The 24,819-nt window shown below is 37.9% G+C and overlaps 1 protein-coding gene across 5 annotated transcripts in view; it reads right to left on the bottom strand.

Moving 5' to 3' along the window:
* Positions 1–6,865: 6,865 nt before the first annotated feature.
* Gdh (glutamate dehydrogenase, mitochondrial) overlaps positions 6,866–24,819 on the bottom strand; it is an 82,882-nt gene continuing 64,928 nt past the window's right edge. For 2 of the 5 annotated variants that reach the window (XM_067763135.1, XM_067763138.1), the window contains 2 exons: positions 14,866–14,904; positions 6,866–8,073 (listed from right to left, as the gene is read on the bottom strand). In XM_067763135.1, the coding sequence (XP_067619236.1) occupies positions 7,802–8,073; positions 14,866–14,904 (311 nt within the window). In that variant the 3' untranslated portion in view covers positions 6,866–7,801. Of the gene's footprint in view, positions 8,074–12,089; positions 12,441–12,499; positions 12,600–14,865; positions 14,905–24,819 lie in introns of those variants that run through there. The other 3 variants (XR_010949156.1, XR_010949157.1, XM_067763136.1) reach the window with 3 other exon arrangements.

Here is a 24,819-nt window from a genome sequence, read left to right as displayed (position 1 = left end):
CTTATAGTATTACTGCTTAGTAAGTTATTGAATATGTAGTATGTACATATATTCCAATATGCTTTTAATTACGTATGCACTTGTATTTACGCATACATATGTATATTTGTTTAGAGCTAAAAGAATTTTTTATATAAATTAGGTATGCTGACTCTAAAGCAATTAAATACATACTTCGTCATGTATATGTGCCAAAATATATAGTATTGAAAAAAAAAACGTGTATTCTATTTTGTAATAGGTACATAACATCGTTTTGAAAATTTCTCTATCAGCATAAAAATTTTATTCAAAAGCAAACCCTCCATCAACATACATTTTCATACCCAGCATTACTTAAGCATAGAAAACATAGCTTTAACCGCATAACGTTGGGGCGCAATGGTGGTATAGGGTTAAGATAGGCATAAGCTTTCGTATATCAATATTATCAGTGTAGACAAATTTTTTGATTGCACCAAGGCCGTCTGTCCGCGTGTTACCGTGTTTGATAATACCTGGCTTGGTGCTGGTACCATTCCAAATTTCTATCACTTTAGCCACTTTTACAAGGCATAATTCTCAAAGCATGGTTCGATATAAACTACATCCAAAAAGTAATATTTGCTTGCACTACAATAACCTCCACCAACTATATTTTTTACGAAAATAATTCCCAATCGAATAGCAAAAACCTCTATCTGAGTTAAATAAAAAGAATCGCAAAATCTGTTGATTACCACGCCCACTTCCTATACAAAAATTAAAAATAAGCGTATACAAATTCGAGATCTGTAGCGTCTACCTCTTCTTCCGATGTATTAATGATGTAAGGAAGATCGACTTCCGCATTTCCCGAGTTGTCATATCCAGCTCGAAGTTTAAACGTTAATTTAATTGCTGTTATCCGATCGAAAAATACGGTAAGATTATAGGAAAAATGTTACTAAAAATTCGCCGAAAGGCAGGAGTATCAAGCCCGGGTCAAGAAGGAACGGGCAACCTGGTAACCAATGTTCTATGTCCTTTTAAACGATGAAGCACCCAACGAAGATGATAATGTTCCACCCGCTTTTCACAATAATTGCTCCTGTAGCGTTCCAAGGTTGGTGAGGGACAAATCGTCCGCATTTTTTCATTTTTAGGACTTAACTAACGAAAAAAAATAGTGCATTAATATTGTGTGATACATGTCTAAATGAAAATAGAAACCTGCTCTTAAAATATTTCCATAAGTGTGTGAAAATAACTTCCTTCTCAAGCTAAACAAATCTGTAGTGGGAGTACTAACGGCTGTCATCACCGGTCATTGCGCCATAGTACCAATGCTCCGACGGTGCATGGAAACAAGCTCTCCCTGCAGAAGTTGTCAGCCGAAGACGACTCAGGGCCCGTGTTACGATCAGTGACTGAAAACCATTTTCATTCAAGCGATAACTATGCACCTCTCGAACTATTTCCAAAAATTACAATAAGTTATGAATCTAATGAGTACTCTTTGACGCTAGTTTGTATATGTCACTAATCCGACCCACCATTTCAGAGCTGTTGTGGTTTAAAAAATTAGTTTCGATCACGGATCGTATCACGTAATACGGGCCCAAATTTCTGGGCGCAAGTTTTACCGACAGTCTGGCAGAGGTTGCGAATGTGGATCTTTCACTCCAACTTAAGTTCATCATAGAAAGCGAGTAGTTAGTTGAGGATCACTAAGAAGTAATCTGATTGGTCGAATGTGCCACACTCACTGAGAACAGTAACAATGGACAAAACTGTCTCCGAGTGGAAGTGTGGAAAATTCCTACGCACTCCTTTTTAACCTACCCTAACCCTGCCGATGGAAAGCCAAAATATTGAGCCTAACCCAAACCTGCTCCTTACAAAAATTTAGTACCCCAGCGGGTTAGGGGGTTAGAATATACCCGCGGTAGGTATGCCTGTCGTGAGAGGCGACTAAAATATCAAATAGATTCAAGGGGTTGTGTAGCGCAACCCTTTCAAAGGGTTGCCAGTGCAATATATAGCTTCTCCAACCCAATTGTCAACCTCACCTATCCGTGGCCAATCCTGTTTCATTAACTTCCAAGGCTCTGGCGACCCCAAACTCCTCATGGAACAAGGGGGTGGGAGGGCGGTGTGGCCTAAAAGGCTGTTGTAGCAGTGTTTCGCCCCATCCAATAGGTTCGATCGATCACAAATTGTCATCAATACCCTCTAGCGAGAACCCCTGTGGGCTAGGGGAAAGAATATACCCACGGTAGGTATACCGGTCGTAAAAGGCGACCATAATACCATGGGTACCCAATCCATGAGTAAGGTGTTTTAGTTGAAAGGTAGCAGGGTGGACGCGGGTATCACCCTGTGGGACCCTACGTATGGTCCTTATAAAAATTGCTACCGCGGGAGCAGGAGAAGCCAGTGTGATCTGATGCACGGCATCGAACGATGCTTTGTACTCAGGTCTCACCTCCTGTCCTGGGATGGTCCCCTTATGGGAGCATCGCGGGGGTTGTGGTTTCAAAGAGAGTTCACTTATGACACACGCTCTGATTAGACTTGTTTTCCCTTGGGCCTTGGGGACAGAAGCCCAAGGGAATTCGGTCTCATGCTTGCCACAGCAATCCCAATTTCATTGAGAAACTGACCCTGAGGGGCAGATGAAAGAGTTGGTCACATCCCACAATTGTGGCAACCGAAGAAAAATGGTGAAGAAACGCATGTCTATCGTCAACCGAAAAACAATCGATAATTGTACGAGTGGGCCGGTGCTCATCTCGTCTTTTGAGATGTTTGAGGCTGCTTTAGACTGCGTAAGCGAATAGGAGTCGTTCGCAGAATGGATGGCCACATCCAAAAATGTGGCAGATTTAATGATGTCAGATCACTGCAGTGTGGCAAGCTGCTGTTGCAAAGATATTGCTGGGGCGGGAAAGCCCCCCAACACAGGTATATGGTTGAAAAGGTTGTCCACAGCCCTAAATTGTGGAATAAAATGGAAGCGTAATTGAAGATAATGAGGAAGATTATACAACGAAGCGAGTTATTAGAAGTTGTATACCACAGTAGCAAATAACGATGAATATGTGGGCATATATAAAGTAGCAAATAATGCAGAACAAAGTTGCATAAAACTGAATAGAACGTTTAGCTGGGTTAAGTTGCATCATGATCTTAAACGCACAAGTACTTGTGACTAGCGAGATGTGTCTTGTTGCGCAAGTGGTTTAGTACCATGATTAGTGAAGATGTACCTTGTGAGTGTTTGTGTCGTAAGTACTTGTGAGCATCACTGTCTGTTGCCTTAACAACAGATAGTTTTATTCACAAGGAATTATATGACACTCTCACTCTATGGAACATTTAAGTAGCTATTCATTAAGGAAAGACACTTGCGCTGATAGATTACATCGGTAGTTGGTTCACGGCGAACGGGCGTTTTTGATCATAACATGTGGTGCATAGCGTTGGAGGGAGGTGCCGCCTTCTAGCAATGTCTGAGCAAAATCAGCTCTGTCGTTAACAATGTATTATACATTATTGTAACACTGCAGGACAGAAAAGGTTGGTCACATCCTAAATTGCGACAAAACAAAATATCTCAATCTGATTAACAGTTAATCAGATATCGAGATATCAAAATCAATGAAAGAGGGATTCTGAGGCAAGCACGGAACTCGCGGTGGAGTTGCCGTGCAACCGGGTCCCATTACCCGAACATGGAAGGGGAGGATGGATAGTCCTCCTCGGCCAAACCAAGGCTGGTTGACTTGAACACCCCAGCTCACCGATTGGTACCAACTTGTTGGGCCGAAGATCAACGGACATTGATCTGTGTTTTATACCGGAGGTAGGTCTACGAAGACAGGACTCCTGTAAGCACTTATCGACCCTCTAACGGGAGTCCAAGGAAACTGGCTGTTTCAACAGGGGTGGACCATAATGAGAGGGGTGTTAGGGGTGTTGGTTCCACAATTGAAGAGATGGTTGGTGTGATGTGGGAACACGTTACAAACAGGACATATGTTTTGTATGTCGGGGTTGATTCTGGATAGGTAAGAGTTTAACCTGTTACAGTATCCAGATCGAAGTTGAGCTTGAGTGAGTCGCGTTTCCCTGGGGAGTGTGCGTTCCTCTTCTGCGAGTTTAGGGTATTGTTCTTTGAGTACACGATTCACTGGACAATTCCTGGCATAGAGGTCCGACGTCTGTTTGTGGAGTTTACGAAGGACCTGCTTGTGTTTTTTGGCTTCATACGGCTGTGTTCTCAGGTGCCGTATTTCCTCATAATGCTTATTGAGATGACTCCTTAAGCCCCTGGGAGGTATTGGCTCGTCAATCAGATGTCTGTTGGGATGCCCAGGTTTCTGGGTATAGAAAGAAAGAACGAGTATTACGGGAGTCCCTGTCGTGAAGACTTACCTCCGGTGTAAAACACAGATCAATGTCCGTTGATCTTCGGCCCAACAAGTTGGTACCAATGCGGTGAGCTGGGGTGTTCAAGTCAACCAGCCTTGGTTTGGCCGAGGAGGACTATCCATCCTCCCCTTCCATTTTCGGGTAATGGCACCCGGTTGCACGGCAACTCCACCGCGAGTTCCGTGCTTGCCTCAAGGTCCCTTTTTCATTGATTTTGGTATCTCGGTATCTGGTTAACAAGTTAACCAGATTGAGATATTTGGCGGCGCTTGGTTTTGCTTAGATGTTGCTTAAAGGGCCGCACTACGTTGACGAACAAAGTGAGCTTGGCATCCAATATGCGCCGTCTTCAACACCAAACACCATCACAATTTAAATCAAGGGATGTGACCAACCTTTTCCGCACACAGACCTGTGAGTGCCGAGTGCCCGCCTCAACAATGCCCCCCGACATCGCTTGAGGCCACACTACGTTGACAAACATTGTGTGCCATATCGTCTTCTATTGGCTTCCATTTTCGCTACTAATTTCGCTCCAATTTCCACTCAATTACACAACAATTATGCACCGATTTGCCTCCAAATACACTCCTACCACAATTAAGAGATGTGGCCAACCTTTTCCGCTCACAGACCTGTAAGTACCGAGTACCTGCCCCAGCAACATCTTTGCACTGCAGTCCGCCACACTACAGTGATTTGACATCGTCAAATCTTGCCACATATAGGGTGTGGCCATCCACACAGCGAACGCCTTCTGTTCGCTTGCGCAGTCTAAAGCAGCCTCAAAACATCTCAAAAGACGAGATGAGCACCGGCCCACTCGTACAATTATCGATTGCTTTTTGGCTGACGATAGACATGCGCTCTTACACCATCTTTCGTCAACTATTTTCAGCATTTGTCACAATTTAAGGGATGTGACCAACCTATCATCTGCCCCTCAGGGTCAGCTTCTCAATGAAATTGGGACCGCCGTGGCAAGCATGAGACCGAATTCCCTTGGGTCTTGGGTGCCCAAGGGAAAACAAGTCTACTCAGAGCGTGTGTCATAAGTGAACTCTATTTGAAACCACAGCCACCGCGATGCTCCCACAAGGGGGCCATCCCAGGACAGGAGGTGAGACCTGGGTACAAAGCATCGTTCGATGCAGTGCACCAGATCACACTGGCTTCTCCTGCTCCCGCGGTAGCACTTTTTATAAAGACCTTGCCTAGGGTCTCACAGGGTGATACACCGCATCCACCCTGCTACCTTTCGAGTAAAACACCTTACTCATGGATTGGGTACCCATGGTATTATGGTCGCCTTTTACGACCGGTATACCTACCGTGGGCATATTCTAACCCCTAACCCACAGGGGGAGGTTTCTGGGTATAAGAAGAAGACAACCCGTGGCGGTTCTGAGGGCAGTATTTTGGCAGTCCCCCTTGCTTCTTCCAGTGAGTAGTGTTTAAGCTTGGCGCCCACATCGGGGACGCGTAGCATGCAATCGGCTGGCCAATTGCTTTGTAAGTGGTAATGAGCGTTTCTTTATCTTTACCCCAACTACTGCCAGCAAGAGATTTGAGGATTTTATTGCGGCTCTGGATTTTCGGTACAATTGCGGCTGCATTCTCACCAAAATGTAGATCCTGATCAAACGTCACACCCAAGATTTTGGGGTGTAAGACAGTCGGTAGCGTATTGACGTGGATGTTCAAAATGGTCGACATTAGGGACGTCCATGTTGTAAATAAGGTTGCCTATGATTTAGTCGGTGATAATGTCAGGTATCGCGAGGTGAAAAAACTGTAAAAATCAGGGAGGTAGTCGTTTATTTTGTTGCAAAGTTCATCGATCTGTGGGCCTGGGCCTGTGGCCATTATTGTGCAGTCATCGGTCTTTGTCGACCTTAGAATGCATTATATATTGTCGGCAGAAGGCGCATTTTTTCTTATCCGACAGCACTTTATCGCCAAAGGCGATGGAAATTTTATCATTGTGCTTAGACGGATTCGATAGGGACTTTACGGTGGACCAAATCTTACCTACACCGGTAGAGAGGTTACAACCGCTTAGGTTCTCCTCCCATTTCGCCCGCTCATCCACAAGCAATCTGATGCGTTGGTTTATATCCCTTATTTGGGGGTCGCCGGCATCGTGCTGTCTTATAAGGTCACGTTCTCTCGCTAAATTTGCAGCCTCCGCCGGAAAATGAGGCCGAATTTCGGGAATTCTTCCGGGGGGAATAAAGCGAGCCGAGGCGGATTCGATGACCTTAAGGAAAGCACGCTCCCCTTGGCGAGCATCCGTCGGGATAGGGAGGGAGGACAGCAAAGCGGCTGTCTGTAAAGGATTTGTACTCATCCCACTTTTCTTTTTTAAAGCATCCGGCAAAGGACCATCAACATCGATAACACTCCCCAAGGCCTTCGGGGAGTGTCCCTATCGCTACAATAACAACAACAACAAAAATTTAGTGCAACATTTTAGTATTTTGTATATAGTATGATTTTTTTTATTGAATTAAAATGTTATGGCCATACTGCACATATTTTTACATATCATTACTTTTTATTTAAATAAGTCGATTTACAAGAAAATGCATTTGCTTTACTTTTTAAAAACTTAAATTTAAACATCAACATGAAACTTATGAAAGACCAAATAAAAAAGAGAAAACAAAAACAAAAAAAAAAAATGTATTTTAATACAGCATCGTTGTTTGTTTATGTGTGCTATGTTGTGTATGTGTGTATGTGTTAGCGCTAAATAAATAATACGAGCATTACGCTGAATAGCACCAAACGTGGCAGCAAATATCAATAATGTTTGTTTGTAAGGGTTCTATGTATATTTTTAGGGGTGCTACCAATTGACCACTTTATCTATATACATCATTGGTATATATGTATGTAGGATGTGTTCACATAGAATATGTAGCTGCGGCCATAAGCCCTTAAGTGCTATTCGCTTACATGAGACTTAGGAGATTATTGCTTATGGCCGCAGACATGTAAAATATATTTACGTGTTGATACCATTTTAGAAAAAATAATGGCAGAACATAGTTGAATATTTTCCTTTTTTTACAATCAATAAAGTGCAATTAATTGGAAATGTTAATTCGTTTTACTATCAATTACAGTCACATATGTATGTATTTTTGTATTTATTGCGAGTGTTTAGTTTTCGCTCTTCAAGTGTGAGTGATTGTTTCTTTTTTTTATAATATCCTCCATCATTGCAGTAATTTCTATTTACTTTTTAATGTTTAAATAATGCGCGTTTGCCTAGCTGCTCGCGCACCTGCTCTCCTGCTTATTTATTTATTTATTTGTAATCAATTTAATGCTTAGTAATTATTAAGTGAATATTGCTGCGACGATATCGCCTTTTTGTATTTGGTATATTTTAAAGCATTTAGAACGCCAAACCAGCATCACGATATGTTGTGAATATTTTTTCAATTGAGTTCACATAAGCGGCAGTTCTCAAATCTAGACCCAAATTATATTTCATGGCCGTTTTCATGATAGCACGCGCCGAACGCTCCATGGTATAATCCAAACCAGAGTGTACAATATCCTTTTCAGATGCACCAGAAATACGTTTTTGGAATGATTCTGATGGTGTGACTGGAATACGACCACCGACACGTCCAAAACGACGTTCCAAGGACTCTTGCACGGACTCTGTATCCAATGAGAAAAAAAAGCAGAAATAGAACATGAAGAAAAACCGCAATATTTTAATATGAAAATTTATTAGTTATTTTGTGAATTATGCAACTCAACAGAGTATTTTAAAGCACAAAAGCAAACAATGTAAATATGTATGAATTATGCGATGTAATATAATTAAATGGGAAACTAGCAGAGGAAAATACAAAAAAAAATTTAGTGCAGTGTTAACACTTTTCGAAGTACATATGTAGATTAGGTTAGGTTAGGTGGTAGCTGCCCTGATAAGGACTTCGACAACATGAAGGTCCCTTGTGATACCACATACACTAAAAATAACGGTGACTTAGATCTAGCTACTTAGAGAATCGTTGGGTAGCAACGATAAAGCTCCGAATGATACCGATCTCAACTTTGGATAAATCCTCGGGAGATCCAAGTGAGTCGCGACCGAAGTACTTTCGCCTAGTTCTGGCAAAAGCTGGACAATCAAGCATAAAGTGATTTGGTGATTCCACCTCATCATCCTCCATACAGCTGCAGCAGGATGGAGTTTCCAGTATATTGAGACGTACCGCATGGATACCCATGGGACAGTGCCCTGTCAAAACCCCAATTACCATTAATAGGTGAGCCTTAGTGAACCCAATTATTTCAGCAGACATCCTGCCATCCACTTTCGGCCAGAAAGATCTTGCTACCCTGCAAGACGTGGTGTCCGCCCAACGTTTGCCGAGCTGACTCGAGGCCCAGCTATGGAGGAGCAATCCACAGGTGGCCAGCGGAATCCCGAAATCCCTACAACCATCTTCATCCGGTTCAGTTGTACCCATGTGGGCTAAGAGATCCGCTTGACAGATACCCGGGATATTACTATGGCCCGGGACCCAGATAATCTTAATTGTAAAATAATTCGATGTAATCGCAAGCGAGGTCAGGTACTCCCAGGCCACCCTCGATAGCACTGTAGTTGAGCTCAAGGCCTTGATAGCAGCTTGGCTATCAGAGTAGATGTTAAATTCCCTAAACGTAGTAGCACTGGATAGCATTTCATCCACCGCATCCTTAATCGCAGCAATTTCCGCTTGGAATACTCTGCAGTGATCAGCCAACTTAAACTTGCGGCTTAATTTTAGCTCTTGACAAAACACGGCCCCACCAACCTTTCCGTCCAGCTTCGACCCATCCGTGAACAAGTTAAGCGGTCCCATGCCCCAGATAATTCCCCTTCCCCACTCCTCTCTCGTTGGAATGACTGGGGTGAAGGTTGTATAGGGAGCAGTTATCGGCATACAATAGTCCGTTCTGTGCGGGATAAAGTCGAAACTGGTAAGAAGGCTAGAGTGTCCGAAGTCAGAAAGCCCATAGCCCATATAATAGAAGTACATAATATCAAAACAAATTTTGGTGTACTTTGAAATTTAACACCAAAATAGTGCAATGTGAAAAGTATTTCACTTTTCGGAATGATATTAAAACTAGTTTTGGAGTCAACGTTGTTGCTCGTTGTTTGTGGCTGTAGGATGATATGCCTATCACACCGAATGTCCTGAGTTCAAGTACCGGCTGAAACAATATCCAATTTTTTTGTATTATTATATATTTAATTCTATTTTTAGAATAGGTTTTTTGGTGATGAAATTCATTCTTGGTGTGTGCGAAAACCGCATTAATTAGTGCATCAATATTTTTGAAAAAAAAAAATCCGAAAAAACAAATTTTTTAACACGGTTTTTCGAAGCAAGTTCGGTTCTTGGCGGCTATTTTATGAAACACATATGCACATCAACGAGAAAGAGAAATATCAACAAAAAACTATATTAGCTATATTCTCGAAAAAAAAATCGAATTTTTTATCAAGGTTTCGGTATGTCTTAACTTGGGTAAGTTTCTTTCAATTCCCTCTTTTTTTTTTTTTTTTGAAAATCAAGTTCAAAACACCCAATATTTTATGCACGCGACATCTGCGCGTCAAAAATTAGCAGCGAAAATTATTTAAAAACTATATTAGTTATGCCTCGTTTCGTTAATTGAAAAAAGTTTATAACGAAAAAATTTAATATGATTTCGGAAAAACAAAAAAAGAGATTTTTTTATACACATTAAAATTTGAGCCGTATAAAACCGTATAAAAACCACGTTATTCAACATCGAAAACGCTTTCAAAAATTTTAATTTTCTAAAAACGATGTTAAGCAAACGATGTTAAAACGTTTTTAAAAAAAGATGTTAAAATTCTAAGACTTTAAAAATATTACTAAAACTTTAAACTGTACGTTACCAAAGCTTATGTATGCGTGTAAACCAGTTTTGAAAAAAATTCGAAAATTATACGAATTTTCAAAAATATTAAATATTTCAAAAAAAAAAAAAATGTTTCCTAAATTAAAATTTTGTAACAAAAATATATTAGGCAATTTCGAAACAGTTTTCAACAAAAATGGAAAAATCCAAGATTTTAAAAACAAGTAAGGAAGGCTAAGTTCGGGTGCAACCGAACATTACATACTCAGCTGAGAGCTTATCGTAGGGTTTCAAGGATGGTTTATAAGCGGTTTTTAATTCCATATCATATACGTTTGGGAAATATCAACCAAATTGTAGACCAAGGGTGACGTTTTTTTGGAACGATTTTCCTTCATCCTTTGTCAAATAAGGGAAAATCACCATGTACGAAAATGAACCTACGGTAACCCGGGAATGTGTTTGTATGACATGGGTATCAAACGAAAGGTATTATAGAGTATTTTAAAAGGGAGTGGGCCATCTATATCTATAGGTGGACGCCATTTCGGGATATCGCCATAAAGGTTGACCAGGAGGACTCTAGAATTTGTTTTTACTATATGGGTATAAAATGAAAGGTGTTAATGAGTCTTTTAAAAGGGAGTGGTCTTAGTTGTATATGTGAAGGCGTTTTCGAGATATCGACCAAAATGCGGACCAGGGTGACCCAGAAAATCATCTGTCGGGTAGCGCTAATTTATTTATATATGTTATACCACGAACTGTATTCCTGCCATGATTCCAAGGGCTTTTGATTTCGCCCTGCAGAACTTTTTCATTTTCTTCTACTTAATATGGTACCCATTTTACAAAGTTTTTTCTAAAGTTATATTTTGCGTCAAAAAACCAATCCAATCACCATGTTTCATCCCTTTTTTCGTATTCGGTATAGAATTATGGCATTTTTTTAATTTTTCGTAATTTTCGATATCGAAAAAGTGGGCGTGGTCATAGTCGGATTTCGGCCATTTTTTTATACCAAAATAAAGTGAGTTCAGATAAGTACGTGAACTAAGTTTAGTAACTCACAGATAAGTTTAGTAAAGATATATCGATTTTTGCTCAAGTTATCGTGTTAACGGCCGAGCGGAAGGACAGACGGTCGACTGTGTATAAGAACTGGGCGTGACTTGAACCGATTTCGCCCATGAAAACAGTTATCGTGATAGAAGCTATGTGCTTACCAAATTTCACAAGGATTGGTAAATTTTTGTTCGACTTATGGCATTAAAGCTATTCTAGACATATTAAATAAAAAAGGGCGGAACCACGCCCATTTTGAAATTTTCTTTTATTTTTGTATTTTGTTGCACCATATCATTACTGGCGTTGAATGTTGACATAATTTACTTATATACTGTAAAGATATACAATTTTTGATAAAATTTGACTTAAACAAAATTTTTTTTAAAGAGTGGGCGTGTTCGTCATCCCATTTTGCTAATTTTTATTTAGAACACATATAGTAATAGGAGTAACATTCCTGCCAAATTTGATCATGATCACCCTTATCGCGAGTTTTATTTTCACCCGAAAATTTTCACAGTTTTTGTTCACCCTATCGCAGAGGGTGGCGAAAAAATTTTTCGTGTTCGAAAAAGATTTCACCTTATCGGCAGCTCTTTGTTCGGGCAAAATGAACACCCAAATTTGTTCACTTATATTTTACAGGCGAACGAAAGGAAAACAAAATTTAAGTAATTTTTTGTTTTGAAATTTGATACTCTATTATATGTTATTTTATTATTAGAAATAAATCAATAAATAATGCACAATCGGAAGCTGAGTGGAAGAAGTGAAATTCCTGTATTGCTGTAAATTCTATTTTTTATGACAACGTATCAGTTGGCCAAGTTATCCATTGTAGACAAAGCAACGGTTCCAAAATGTTGAACACATCACTGAAACAAGATTGGCTGATCCACTTCATGGTCCTTTCCGACGCCTTTTCCCTATGCGAAAAAACGAAGACATGTACACAATTTTACAATTAGTGGAACTCCAAATTTTTGCTTCAATGGTGGCAAGGAGTGGTAAGAATAACTAGCAAATATTAGAATGCCGACTTGTTTAGCCTGTAATATTGGCGAAAACTAATTGAAAAAATTAACTTGTTATTCAAAAGTGCTGAAAATAGTAATTTTTAGCTTACAGTGAATCATTTAGCTCCAAAGGGTTAGAACTTTCTCTTAATTGCCTCCGAACCGCTTTCACATTTATGTATATTCTGCTCACGCTCAATCAATACCAACCTAAGTGCAATATTAAACATTATTTTATACATTTTTTATTTCTATTTTTGTTGTATTTTAAGGAAATATATGCTTGGTTACAAAATTTACACAATTGTAAGTAAATTATTTGTTCACTGCCAATTCGCAATAGAGCATCAGCTGTTTCGAAGTGAACTTTTGTTCGCCCGAAATTGCCGATAGGCGGAAAAAGTTCACCCGAACAAAAGAAGTGAAGGCGAACACTTCAACGACTGCCAAATTACAGCTTGCAAAACTTTTAGATTACCTTCTTTTAAAAGTGGGTGTTGCCACGCCCATTGTCCACAATTTTGCTAATTTTCTATTCTGCGTCATAAGGTCAACCCACCTACCAAGTTTCATCGCTTTATTCGTATTTGGTAATGAATTATCGCACTTTTTCGGTTTTTGCGAAATTTTCGATATCGAAAAAGTGGGCGTGGTTATATTCCGATTTCGTTCATTTTAAATAGCGATCTGAGATGAGTGCCCAGGAACTTACATACCAAGTTTCATTCAGATACCTCAAAATTTACTCAAGTTATCGTGTTTACGGACGGACGGACATGGCTAAATTAATTTCTTTTTTCGCTCAGATCATTTTGATATATAGAAGTCTATATCTATCTCGATTAGTTAATGCCGTTACAGGGTACTGTTATGCGAACAAAATTAATATACTCTGTGAGCTCTTCTCAGCTGAGTATAAAAAAGCACAAAAAGCGGTTTTGACGCCAAAATGTTGTGTGGTACATAACATTTACAACAGCATTCTTGGAGTGTGCGAAAACCGAATTAATTAGTTGCATCAATATTTTTGAAAAAAAAAATCCGAAAAAACAATTTTTTAACACGGTTTTTCGAAGCAAGCTCGGACCAAGAAGCGGCTATTTTATGAAACACATATGCACATCAACGAGAAAGAGAAATATCAACAAAAAATTATATTAGCTATGTTCTTCTTAAAAAATGATTTGAATAAGTTTAGGAGTTTTCGAAAAAATTCGAATTTTTTATCAAGGTTCAAGGTTCTGAACTTGGGCAAGTTTCTTTTAATTCTTTTTTTTTTTTGAAAATCTATTTTTTGAAAATCATGTAAACCAGTTTTAAAAAAAATTCGAAAATTATTCGAATTTTCAAAAATATTAAATATTTAAAAAAAAAAATGTTTCCAAAATTAAATTTTGTAACAAAAAATATTAGGCAATTTCGAAACAGTTTTCAACAAAAATCGAAAAATCCAAAATTTTAAAAATATTAAAAAAATTTATTAAAAAAATTTAAACTTTTCTATAACAAAATCTATGTAGACTGGGTTTACTTGGAGTTAAAAATAATATTGAGTATGTATTCCTCTAGTTATCTTTAGACTGACAAGGTCTTGTTGCAGTCTCTCAACTTTCGCATTGATTTTGATACATTTCGCCGCTAAAGTCGCTGTTGCTCATCGTAATTGAAAAACGAACATAAAAAATAACATTGAAGAGCGCCTTTATTTAGGTAAAATAACTCTCAAACTAAATTATATTATGCATGTTAGTTATAAATTATTTCTAGTTTTTTTTAAAGGAGGCACAAAATAATTAAACATGTACAAATAATTGCATTTGTGTATAAACTTTAGGATAGTGGAAGGTGAAGTTGTATTTTTTTTAGTCGACTTATTTAATTATATTGCGATTCAAGCAGTTAATGTGCGTACATATAAATATACATACATAAGGTTTTTTTCATGACCTACTAAAAAATGTTCATATGTATACCCTGTCCGACCCAAAAATGTCCGCTAAAAACGTTGGCGATAACAGTTTTTTGAAAAAAAAAAAAAAAAAAATACAGTATACCCTATACATGAAAATTTTACAATCAAATGAAAATTGTTTAGTAGGTCATGAAAAAAACCTTAAAAATCAAGGTCGAAAAAAGTAAAAAAAAAAAAAAAATGAAATTTCGCAGGCTCGAAAATTATTTTTTTAGGTATGCGTAGTGGAACTTTTTTTCCTGAGCCCAAATCCTATCGATAAATCGATGGCGCGATATCGCTTAATAAATCGACCTACCTTAATGTACAAAGTGTATATTAATTATCTAGATAAGGTGATTTCTAAACGCTTAATTATTTACATTAAGACCAATAACAACGCGTTTAATAAAACAAATAACATAGATTTGAAGTAAAGCAAAAAAGGTTTAAAAAAATAGGCAAACAAAAAATATGAGTTCGAAAGATGCCATGATGAAATGTTTTTAAAAAGAAGAACTGTACCGTCTAAAATAAATCTTTCAATGGACTGTTGGACTGAGGCTAAATTTGTAATAGAAGAACGAAAAAAAGAAAAAAAAGAATACAAATTACTTAGTATAGTTGGATAATTGGATGCTCTGCTTTTTTTTAAAAAGTTATACATTTGCCTAAATCAAGGTCTTGCATCTCTTTCAAATGTGTTTATTGTGTGATATGAAAGCTGTGTATGTGCGCCTCAAATCTTGGTGTCCCTTTGGTGGTCCGAATTAAAACAAGATTGTTGTTGTTGTAAGGATAAGGACTCTTCCCGAAGGTTTTGCGTAGTTTTATCGATGTTGACGGTCCTTTGCCGGATATAGATCCGGTAACACGCACCATTGAGGCACTACCCCGACTATCTCGGAAACGATGTAATATGACCGCATTACATTGAACCTTCTAGGCCATATTTGGGAAGAAAAAATGACAGGGAGAAATAAACAAGCAATTCAATTCTAGTATAATTATGGAAAGGAGGATAGAGTCGTGTGTAGAAGTCCACGTAAGTGGTGAAAGCTTCTGATCGCTATTATTCGCCAGAGAATGGCCAAAGCGATTATTTTGCATGCGGTTCAACCAGCGCACTACTGCCGCTCGCTTGCGGCCAAGTATCCCGTTGTTGTTGTTATAGCGATAAGTACACTCCCCGCAGTTTTTGGAGTGTTATCGATGTTGATAGAGCTTTGCCGAATATAGATCCGGTACGTTACGGTAACAAGTACCATTGAAGTACTAGCCCGGCCATCTCGTATCCTCTGGGTAGCTACTGAACATCCGTTTAGTGGTGAGCTAATGTAAGAAAGCGACTACCTGGAAAGGCCAGAGGATTGCGTGATTCTAAATCCCTTTTGATTTAAAATCTACCTTTGAATCAAATATCAAATTTATTTGTGGTTTCATTCTTCGGTGAAATCAAAGATATTTTTAAACGGTTTTATTTAGCTTGACTCTGTGTAGCGACCGGCCGGCTGGTTGTTGTTTACGAATTTCGTAATTAAAATTTAAGTAACTTCCCGATAAGCTACAAGCTTCAAAGTTGGAATATAGTTCAGAACCCGATGACAATACAATAATAAGTGAAGAAAAAAAATCGTATGTGTGGTCCGATTTGGCTCATATGTATTTGGAACACATATTACATATGGGAATGGAAATCGCTGTGTGAAAAAACTCCCGCAAGGATCGATATTCAAAAATTTCATAATTGGTTTAAGTAAATTAAAATTTTAAGTCCTTAAGGGAGAGGAATTCCTTTATGATCAGAAGGACGATCTGAGTTAATTTATCAATGTCCGTCTGTCAGCTTGAGCTTAAACTAGTCCCTCAATTTTTGAGATATCTTGATGAAATTTAGTGAGTGGGTGTATTTTGATGTTCGATTAGACGTTTGTCGGAACCGACCAGATCGGACCACTATAGCATATCCTCCTTGACGAGCTCTTCGTCCTCATCATACCTGATCACCCTAGCCAGAAGTCCCTTTAGGTGATTACAAGCGGTATCACCGACCCGATCATGCTCCACAGCTTGGCTAAGCTGATCAGGCCTCACAGGAGAGGCGAAAAGTCTCTGTTCATCATCAGGCGTCCGGCTTACACCGAAAGGTCGGACTCTGGCTTATCTTTTGAGGACTGTTAAGCCCCAGTTTTGCTATTTTAATTTGAATTTAACTCCATAAATGTACCCACGAATATAGATGAAAGTATGCCAGCTGGGACATAGACCAACATCGCAGTAATCCCAGTAAGACGATTTACAACCAGAGGGTTTCAGGTATCTGTAGGCCACCATACTAAGACACACAAACGTAGAGCCATTCATCCCGTGAGCACGGTTCGGAGCACCCTTTGAATAATCGGTATTATCGAGTTGGCCTCTCTTAACACACCTGCTCCATGAAAAAAGTGTTCCTGAATGAAAGAGGAAAGGGGTACCGATGGGAGCTAGGAATATAAGAGAAATAAGGTTATGGGGGGGGGGGGGGGGGGGGGGGGTTCGGAGTCGCCGGCGAAACGTCTCCAGAACGAAACGGTTTACAGAACATGCCTGAATAATTTTCACGTTTTATTTTTCGCATTACTTTTTTATTTTCACTGTTTAAACTGTTCGTAGGACCAAACGATCACTCTCAAAATAAATGTGAATGTGCACAGCGTAAGAGAAAGAAAGAGAGAGGATTATAGAGCAATACAAGATAAGGCGTTAAATAGCACAGTTATACAATTTTAGAAAATTAAAAATGTATTGTACTTAACTTATGTAAAATCGGAATAATCAGATGCTCAACTAATGCAGTCAAAACTCGAAAACTTGAATTCGTCAGCATACAAATGTTTGAATTTATTTACAGCAGCCGGCTGCCAATTGGGCGAAACAATTGAAAAGATTGACATATAACGAAAAAGTAATTTCTCAGTTTTTCGAAGCAAGCTCCAGAGCGGATAATATTATTATTTATTTACTTGAATCATATAATGTTGTTCTTTTGAAAACTATACATACATACACATACTAACATTCTAACAGTACAGACGATGTCTGTACATTGAAGATATTTCAGGAAAGTTGATAGGAGAGGTACTTATTGGACCCCCTGAAACCAAATCAGAACTCAGAAACTGCATAGAATTGAGTGCAACTCTCACTGTTGCATCAGACGAGGTCTAGGCTCTTGAAACCCAAATCATGGACCCGGGAATATAACAATATGAGCTTATATGTTTTACGCCGACTCTGAACGGCATTTGCAAGGCAGATGAATTGTCAATCAGAAATGGCAGAAATACACTCGGAGTGTTTGCCAAACCATTGTCAAGGCGCGGCCCCGCTGAAAAAACTTCAACCCAGAACTTTCGGTGTTGGGCAAAGCACGCTACCACCACACCACGGTGGCCGCCACATTTATATTATAGGTAGAAATATCTATGGCAATTTGAAAAAACAACCTATTTCGAGTTAGGATAATGGCGATACATAGACCTACATATATCTGAAAAGCTAGCCGCAATTCACCATTGTAACTTCCTATATTTTGTAGCAGCCATTTGGCGCTAGGGTTATGAGTAAGTAACGCAGGGAGATCTGTAACGGATTTCTGTTATGAAGCCAGAATATCACCTTTATCCTAACTCGAATAGTTTTTTTTTGTTCAAATTGCCACAGATATATGGCTTTTCAATTTTTTTAAGATATGGCTTCGACTTCCAATGGGAAGAAATTATAACATTAAAATAAGCACAAACGTGAGCCACGCCCACATTTTTTCATTTCAAGTTTTTGAAATACGTTAATTTCCAAAAAAAAAACTTTGGAAGTCCATACCTATGTTTCGAAGGCGCTGGACGCGTTAAATTTCTATTGATAATCATAAGTAAGACCAACTGAACCTCAATCAGGTTATGCTACGTCTCACACTTTGAGAAATTTCACGTGCCCAACACTTTTATTTAATTGTCTGATCAACGCCCTATATTGGTGAGGAGTGTGATGACTAGTACCTAGGACCTACCTAATTATTTTCTAGTTTTTAGTATTATTATTACTTAATGTAAGTATTGTTTTCAACAAAACCGTTTAACTTAAATAACATTTTTTAATTATTTTATTTTCAAGTTTTTAGTCTTTATTTAATTGCCTATTGTTTCACATTCTATTTAGTTCATTTAGTGACTCATTATTACAAGGACTCTTTCCTGACAATTTGTTACAAACTAAGTCCTCAATACATAATCCTTCCAAAGACTTTACTCGACTCTGCGCTTGTCCCTCTTCCAACTCCAAAATATTTTGATGTCACTTCTACCGGACTATATGTAATATTTGTTGCAAATATGAGCCAAATCGGACATCATAGGTCGCTTTCTATTCGTGTATGTATTATGTGTTCCAAAAATTTTTTGAATATCACGATCCTTGCGCTGCGATTTTTTTTCACAGGCCGTTTTCTATTCATGTATGTATTATGTGTTCCAAATATGAGCAAAATCGGACCACAAGTACGATTTTTTTGAATATATCGATCCTTGCGCTACCTAGCGGGAGTTTTTTTCACAAAGCGATTTCTATTCCGTATGTAATATGTGTTCCAAATATAAGCCAAATCGGACCACAAATACGATTCTTTTAAATATCTCGATACCTGCGCCACCTAACGGCGATTTTTTTCATATGTCGCTTTACATTCATTTATGTATTATGTGTTCCAAATATGAGCCAAATCGGACCACAAATAAGATTTTTTGAAAAATTTTGATCCATGCGCCACCTATCGGAGGTTTCTTCTTCTTATTATTGCATTGTCTTCGGGTTCTGAACTATGTTCTAAGTTTCAAACTTTCAGCTTATCGGGGAGTTACTTAAATTTTAATTACGAAATTCGTAAACAACGGCCGGCCGGTCGGCCGCTAAACAGAGTCAAGCTAAATAAAACCATTTATAAATACTTTCGATAGTTTCGAAACTATCGGAATATAAATACTGACTGGCTTCAACTTTCAGAAAAATGCTGGCAATATATGTATGCGTTTTTATGATTATTGAATTATGAGGGCAATCGAATTTTGACTGCAAAAGCTTAATGCCATAAAAATTATGCGAAGTACCAAAAATAAAAAAAGTAAATGCTATCCATAGCGGAATGATACAAGGTGGCAGCATGGTGACATACCTACAAACATAAATACAAATTCCATGTACTTTGTTTTTGTAAATTCGATGGACAAATGTCAAAAACGTACGGCACCGGAAGTTGATGTATCAAATCAAATAAAAAAAGGGTATAATCAGCTGTTCCATGCTGCCACCTTGTATCGTTGCGCCATGATGCTATCAAACTCAACAGAATAGAATTTTCGATAGCATTAAAACCTTATTGAGAAATGTTCATTCAATCATAGGTGCGCACTGATTGGAAAGTAAAGAAAATATAATAGAAAATGTATGTATAATGTATCCTGATAAAAACACCCACATGGTATAACCATTTCTGACTTTAGGGGGATTCATTTAACCTTATAAATGCCTTAAGGTCCAATTAAACTTCCTTAACCCTAACGCCATAGTCGTAACCATACCCATATCCATAAGCATCTCCAATGTGATCGATTAATGGTTCCTTGACCTAAAAATCGTGAGAATTCCATAAAAATGAAGAAAACGCAAAAAATTACAAACATATTCTACAAAAAATAAGTCTCTTAGTCATAACGTTTCCATAACAATGCTATAAAATCTACAAAAAGTTATTAAATTCACCAACTCAAATATTTTTAGCTTATGGATATGGCGAGAAGCCTAAAACCAATTGGTTGGCTATGGTATGGTTATGGCTTTAGCGTTATGCTATGGCACCATTAATCGATTACATTGATTTCCATAAAGCTGCAGACATTGCTGCGTTATCTGTAACCGTATCGGTAACCTTATAACAGCTGATTCGGCCAACCTTATGGGAATCAATGCAATCGATTATTGGTGCCGCTAAGGTCGTAACCGTATCGCAGCCAATCAATTGGTTTTTGGTTGTCTTCCGTAACGATAGGGATACGACTACAGCGATACGACAAACGGCACCAATGACTCCGCTTTAAGGTTGGTTCGATCAGCTGTTTTATCTGGTTATGGATAAGTCACCATTAATTGCCCCTTTATTAAGTGTGTTCACATACAAATTTATCTAGTGCGTAAACGAACTGTCAAATCTTAATATATAAAAAATACGTGTCACAGGTTTGAGGCCAATGGACTCCTAAACTACTGAACCGATTTTGAATTTGTTTTGCACCCCATGTGTAGTTTGATCTAACTTGAAATATAGGATAGGTTATATCTCAGTTTATAGTCGCAATATTATTTTATTGCATTTTTTTTATTTGTTTATACGTAATATTAAAATGTTACGTATACACAGTGGCACTCATATTTTCAGGTGGTGCGGATATACTTCCGTGTAATTGCTTGGTGTTTAATTAAACAACCTGCTTATCAATAAAAAATATTATAGCGAATGATATCAAGTATACATACAATAAAATACATACCACCCTCTGGGACAGGCAATAAGGGATGCAGAAGAATGAGAAGGAATTGAGAGAAGAGAAAAGAGAGAAGGAAATTGAGAAAGAGATAGAATGAGACGAAGATGGAGATAGATGAAGCGAAAAAGACGGAGGGAGGAGTGAATAAAAGGATTAGGAAAAAGTGAAGAGGGGGAGAGGGCAGAGTCAGACGGAAAAAGCTTATTAAAATGTATGCAGATATGCCAAATTTAGGGCAGGACAACGTCTGCCGGGTCTGCTAGTTTTGTATGAAAAATCATTTACACAATTTGTATAAATTTATGCGCACATTTTATCGTGTAAACGCGGTAAACTCAAAGGAATGTAACCTTGCAAACAACAGCTGTCATTTTCATCAGAAATCTCAAACATCAGCAAGTCATTTACAAGAATATCTTAGTAAAGTTGTTTTAAGCGGGAGTCATTGGTGCCGTATGTCGTATCGCTGTAGTCGTATCCCCAACGTAATCGTTACGACTGTAAACCAAAAAAAATTGGTTGGCTACAATACGCCCTACAAGAAACGCTGATAGTTTTACTAATACACTCACACTTGTAATTGACAATGCTGATCCTGCGATGACGTAAACACTGATACTCAAATTTATGTATGTTCCGTTGATCGCTCACGCATGTCCGCATGTTCCCAACGACAGCCTATAATCATGAAAAAGGACTCAAACTGGGAAATCTTCGGACACCTGGTACAGAACAAAAGAACATACAGCAGATACCATTATGCATGTGAGACAGATACAAAATTCTCAACGGAATTTTATGTATGCGAGAACAGTTTATCCGATTTAATCATGTTGTCACTACTGACTGTCATATGACAATCAAATGATTATCACGGTTGTTTTGTTATTTTTTAAATTCCGCCATTATCAACCGACGAAAACCATATAAAAAATAAGTTTAAAAAATGAAAAAGAGAGCATTTCAAAGCTTCATGCTAAAAGAAAATAATATTAAAAAATACCAAAAGCTGTCTGAATGTATGGGGCGCACTAAAAAAATTGATACGCGAAAAATAATAGTGGTTAGTGGTGATTCATTTTTAAATGTGTTTCCACATGAGGAAAGCACTCTTCTGTTGTTTTGTTATTTTCTGAATTTAAATTGAACATTCTGAACTCGAATTCGTATAAAACTATTTATTTTAAACAAATAAGAAACACGTATGCTTTTATCATGTACAAAATTAAAAACGTAATGAAATAAAGTAAATAAAAAGCAAAAAGCATTGTTTCATTTTTGGCGGAATATAACAAAGGTCATTTATGATAGTATAACAGTCAAACCTGATATCTACAGTAAACTATCATTTATGACACTTTTTGATAGTTAGAGTGTCAGCACTGATCCAGGAAAAGGAATGAGAGTGAGCAGTACGGCTATATACTTAATCAGTAGGCGATGTTGGTGTATAAGAAGGAGACAAAAACTCACACGTACACAGTTGTTTACATCACATTTGCGCAAGTCCCCTTAAGTTTGTGATAGAAAGTTTGTATGAGGCGCTGATCGTTAGGTTGACATTGCTGACAATCAGATGATAGTCATATGATAGTCAGTATTCTTGTAGGGCGGTTACGTACTTAGCGGCACCAATAATCGATTGCATTGCTTCTCATAAGGTTGGTCGAATCAGCTGTTAAAAGGTTACCGATACGGTTACCGATAAAGCACCAATGTCTCCAGCTTAAGTCATTGTGAATCAAACTAAGTGTGATATCTTATATGTCAACTGCCTGACAGGATGTTCAATATGGCTACTTTTTAGCGTTTTGACAGGATGTTCAATATGGCGGCTATCTTCACCGGGTGATAGAAAGAGATACAGAATGAGACAACGATAGTCAATTACAAATCAGGTGATCCAATCACTTTGGAATTTTGACGTCTATGCAGAAGATATCACACTTAGTTCGATTCACAATGGTTTTAGTTTTGATCATTGTAAATCTTACCACGTAGCGCAACTTACAGCTGATCGGTGAAAATTCGCACATTCACACGCACAGTTCTCAACTCAGTTTCAAAAAAAACTTTAGATTATTTAGCTCAAATTTTTAAGTGATATAATCCTTACGAATTTATGTATATTCAGCCCAATTCTAAGACGGCCCATACATGACACAAAAGCCATGCGCAAATATAAAACGACGGAATTTGTGCAAATGAAAATTTTGACATACACGGCTCAAAAACACTGCGCAATATTCATTTTTAATGTAGCGCAACAAATGAAACATGTGTTTTAATTGTATAAAAAAGGCACTAATTGTATAAAAAAACACTATTTATTTTCCACAGTGCTGGTAATTCACAGTATAAGTCGAAAAACTCGCACCAGAAGCGTTTATTTTCCATTGTATTTATAATTTTTATATTTTAGTTGCAAGACCAGCTCAACTCATTGCAGCACTGCGCAATATTCATTTTTCAACTAGTGCAACAAATGAAACATGTGTTCTTATTGATAAACAATTATTATGTATTATTGAATTTGTGTGAATTCCTGTTACAAGCTAGAGATGGTCCTTACGCCTTCGATTTTAACATTTTTAAGCAATAATTACTGATGTTATATTATCAGAAACCACAGGTAAACTGTGTAAGATTCACCACACACGAAGAAAAAAGCATGTGCAATATTTGCAGACATGCGTAAATATCAAAATCGTTTTGATTTTAGCGCAGTTCTCTGCGCAAATAGCGCAACCAGTGCACACACCGGGCAAATCCTTGTGCAAATTGGTAATTGGCACAAGGATACTTGAGCCGTGTAATTGGCGTATAAACAAAAATTCCGTGCGAGTTTTTTCCCTTCTCCCATTCCTCGTATTCTAAATAAAAATTCCTTGTGAGTTCTTTCACTTCTCCCTTTCCTCCTATTCTGAACAATGTTCGAAAAAGCGGAAACCGGTTATGGGAGAAAAGTAGGTATTATGAATGTGAGGGAGAGGGAGATTTCTTTGCCATTTCATAGGAGTTTTTTCACTTTTTAAATTAAAGGGAATGCATCAAAATAGTTAAAGGGAATTGGTTCTTTTAAGAAAGAACACTTATTTGTACAAATTTGTGCTAAAATATGTATGTAAATTCTACCACAATATTCTCACTGTTAATACAACAACAACAACAACCATAATATTCTTTATTTTAAGTAGAAAAGTATATCATAAGCAACATAAGAGCTCTTGGTATATTTGATGCAGCCATCCAGAAATTGCGCAAGGATTTTTAAGAAGGCTTACATAGATTTAGACATATGGCGAAAGGCGAACCCAACTCGACTTGGCCGCCAGAAAATTGCTTTGCTGAATGAACGCAGGCAACCCCAGCGAATTTGTGTTATCCCGCTGTGGATAACAGCGGTATTTCATGTGGTATTCACTGAAATGAGTAATGAATTGTTGCCTCAGCAACATCAACAGAGGAGCATAAGAAGAAGAAGACGTAGGGATAACACAAATCCGCCGGAGTTGCCTGCTTTCATTCAGCAAAACTATTTTCTGGCGGCCAAGTCGAGTTGAATTAGTCCTTCATCATATGCCAAAATCTATTTAAGCCTTCTTAAAAGTCCTTGCGCAATTTCTGGATGGCTGCATCAAATATACGAAGAGCTCTTCCGTTGGTTATGATATACTTTTCGTCTTAAAATAAAGAATATTGTGGTTGTTGTTGTTGTTGTATTAACAGTGAGAATATTGTGGTAGAATGTAAATACATATTTTAGCACAAATTTGTACAAATAAGTGTTCTTTCTTAAAAGAACCAATTTCCTTTAACTATTTTTATACATTCCCTTTAATTTACAACATAACCTCCATTTAAGCTGCCAAACTATATAGTAAACAATGGTTTTGATTTT

The sequence above is a fragment of the Eurosta solidaginis genome, chromosome 1 (assembly GCF_040869045.1).
Source record: "Eurosta solidaginis isolate ZX-2024a chromosome 1, ASM4086904v1, whole genome shotgun sequence".
Lineage (NCBI taxonomy): Eukaryota > Metazoa > Arthropoda > Insecta > Diptera > Tephritidae > Eurosta > Eurosta solidaginis.
Note: the sequence above shows the minus strand (reverse complement) of the source record. Positions and strands in the feature narration are given on the sequence as shown.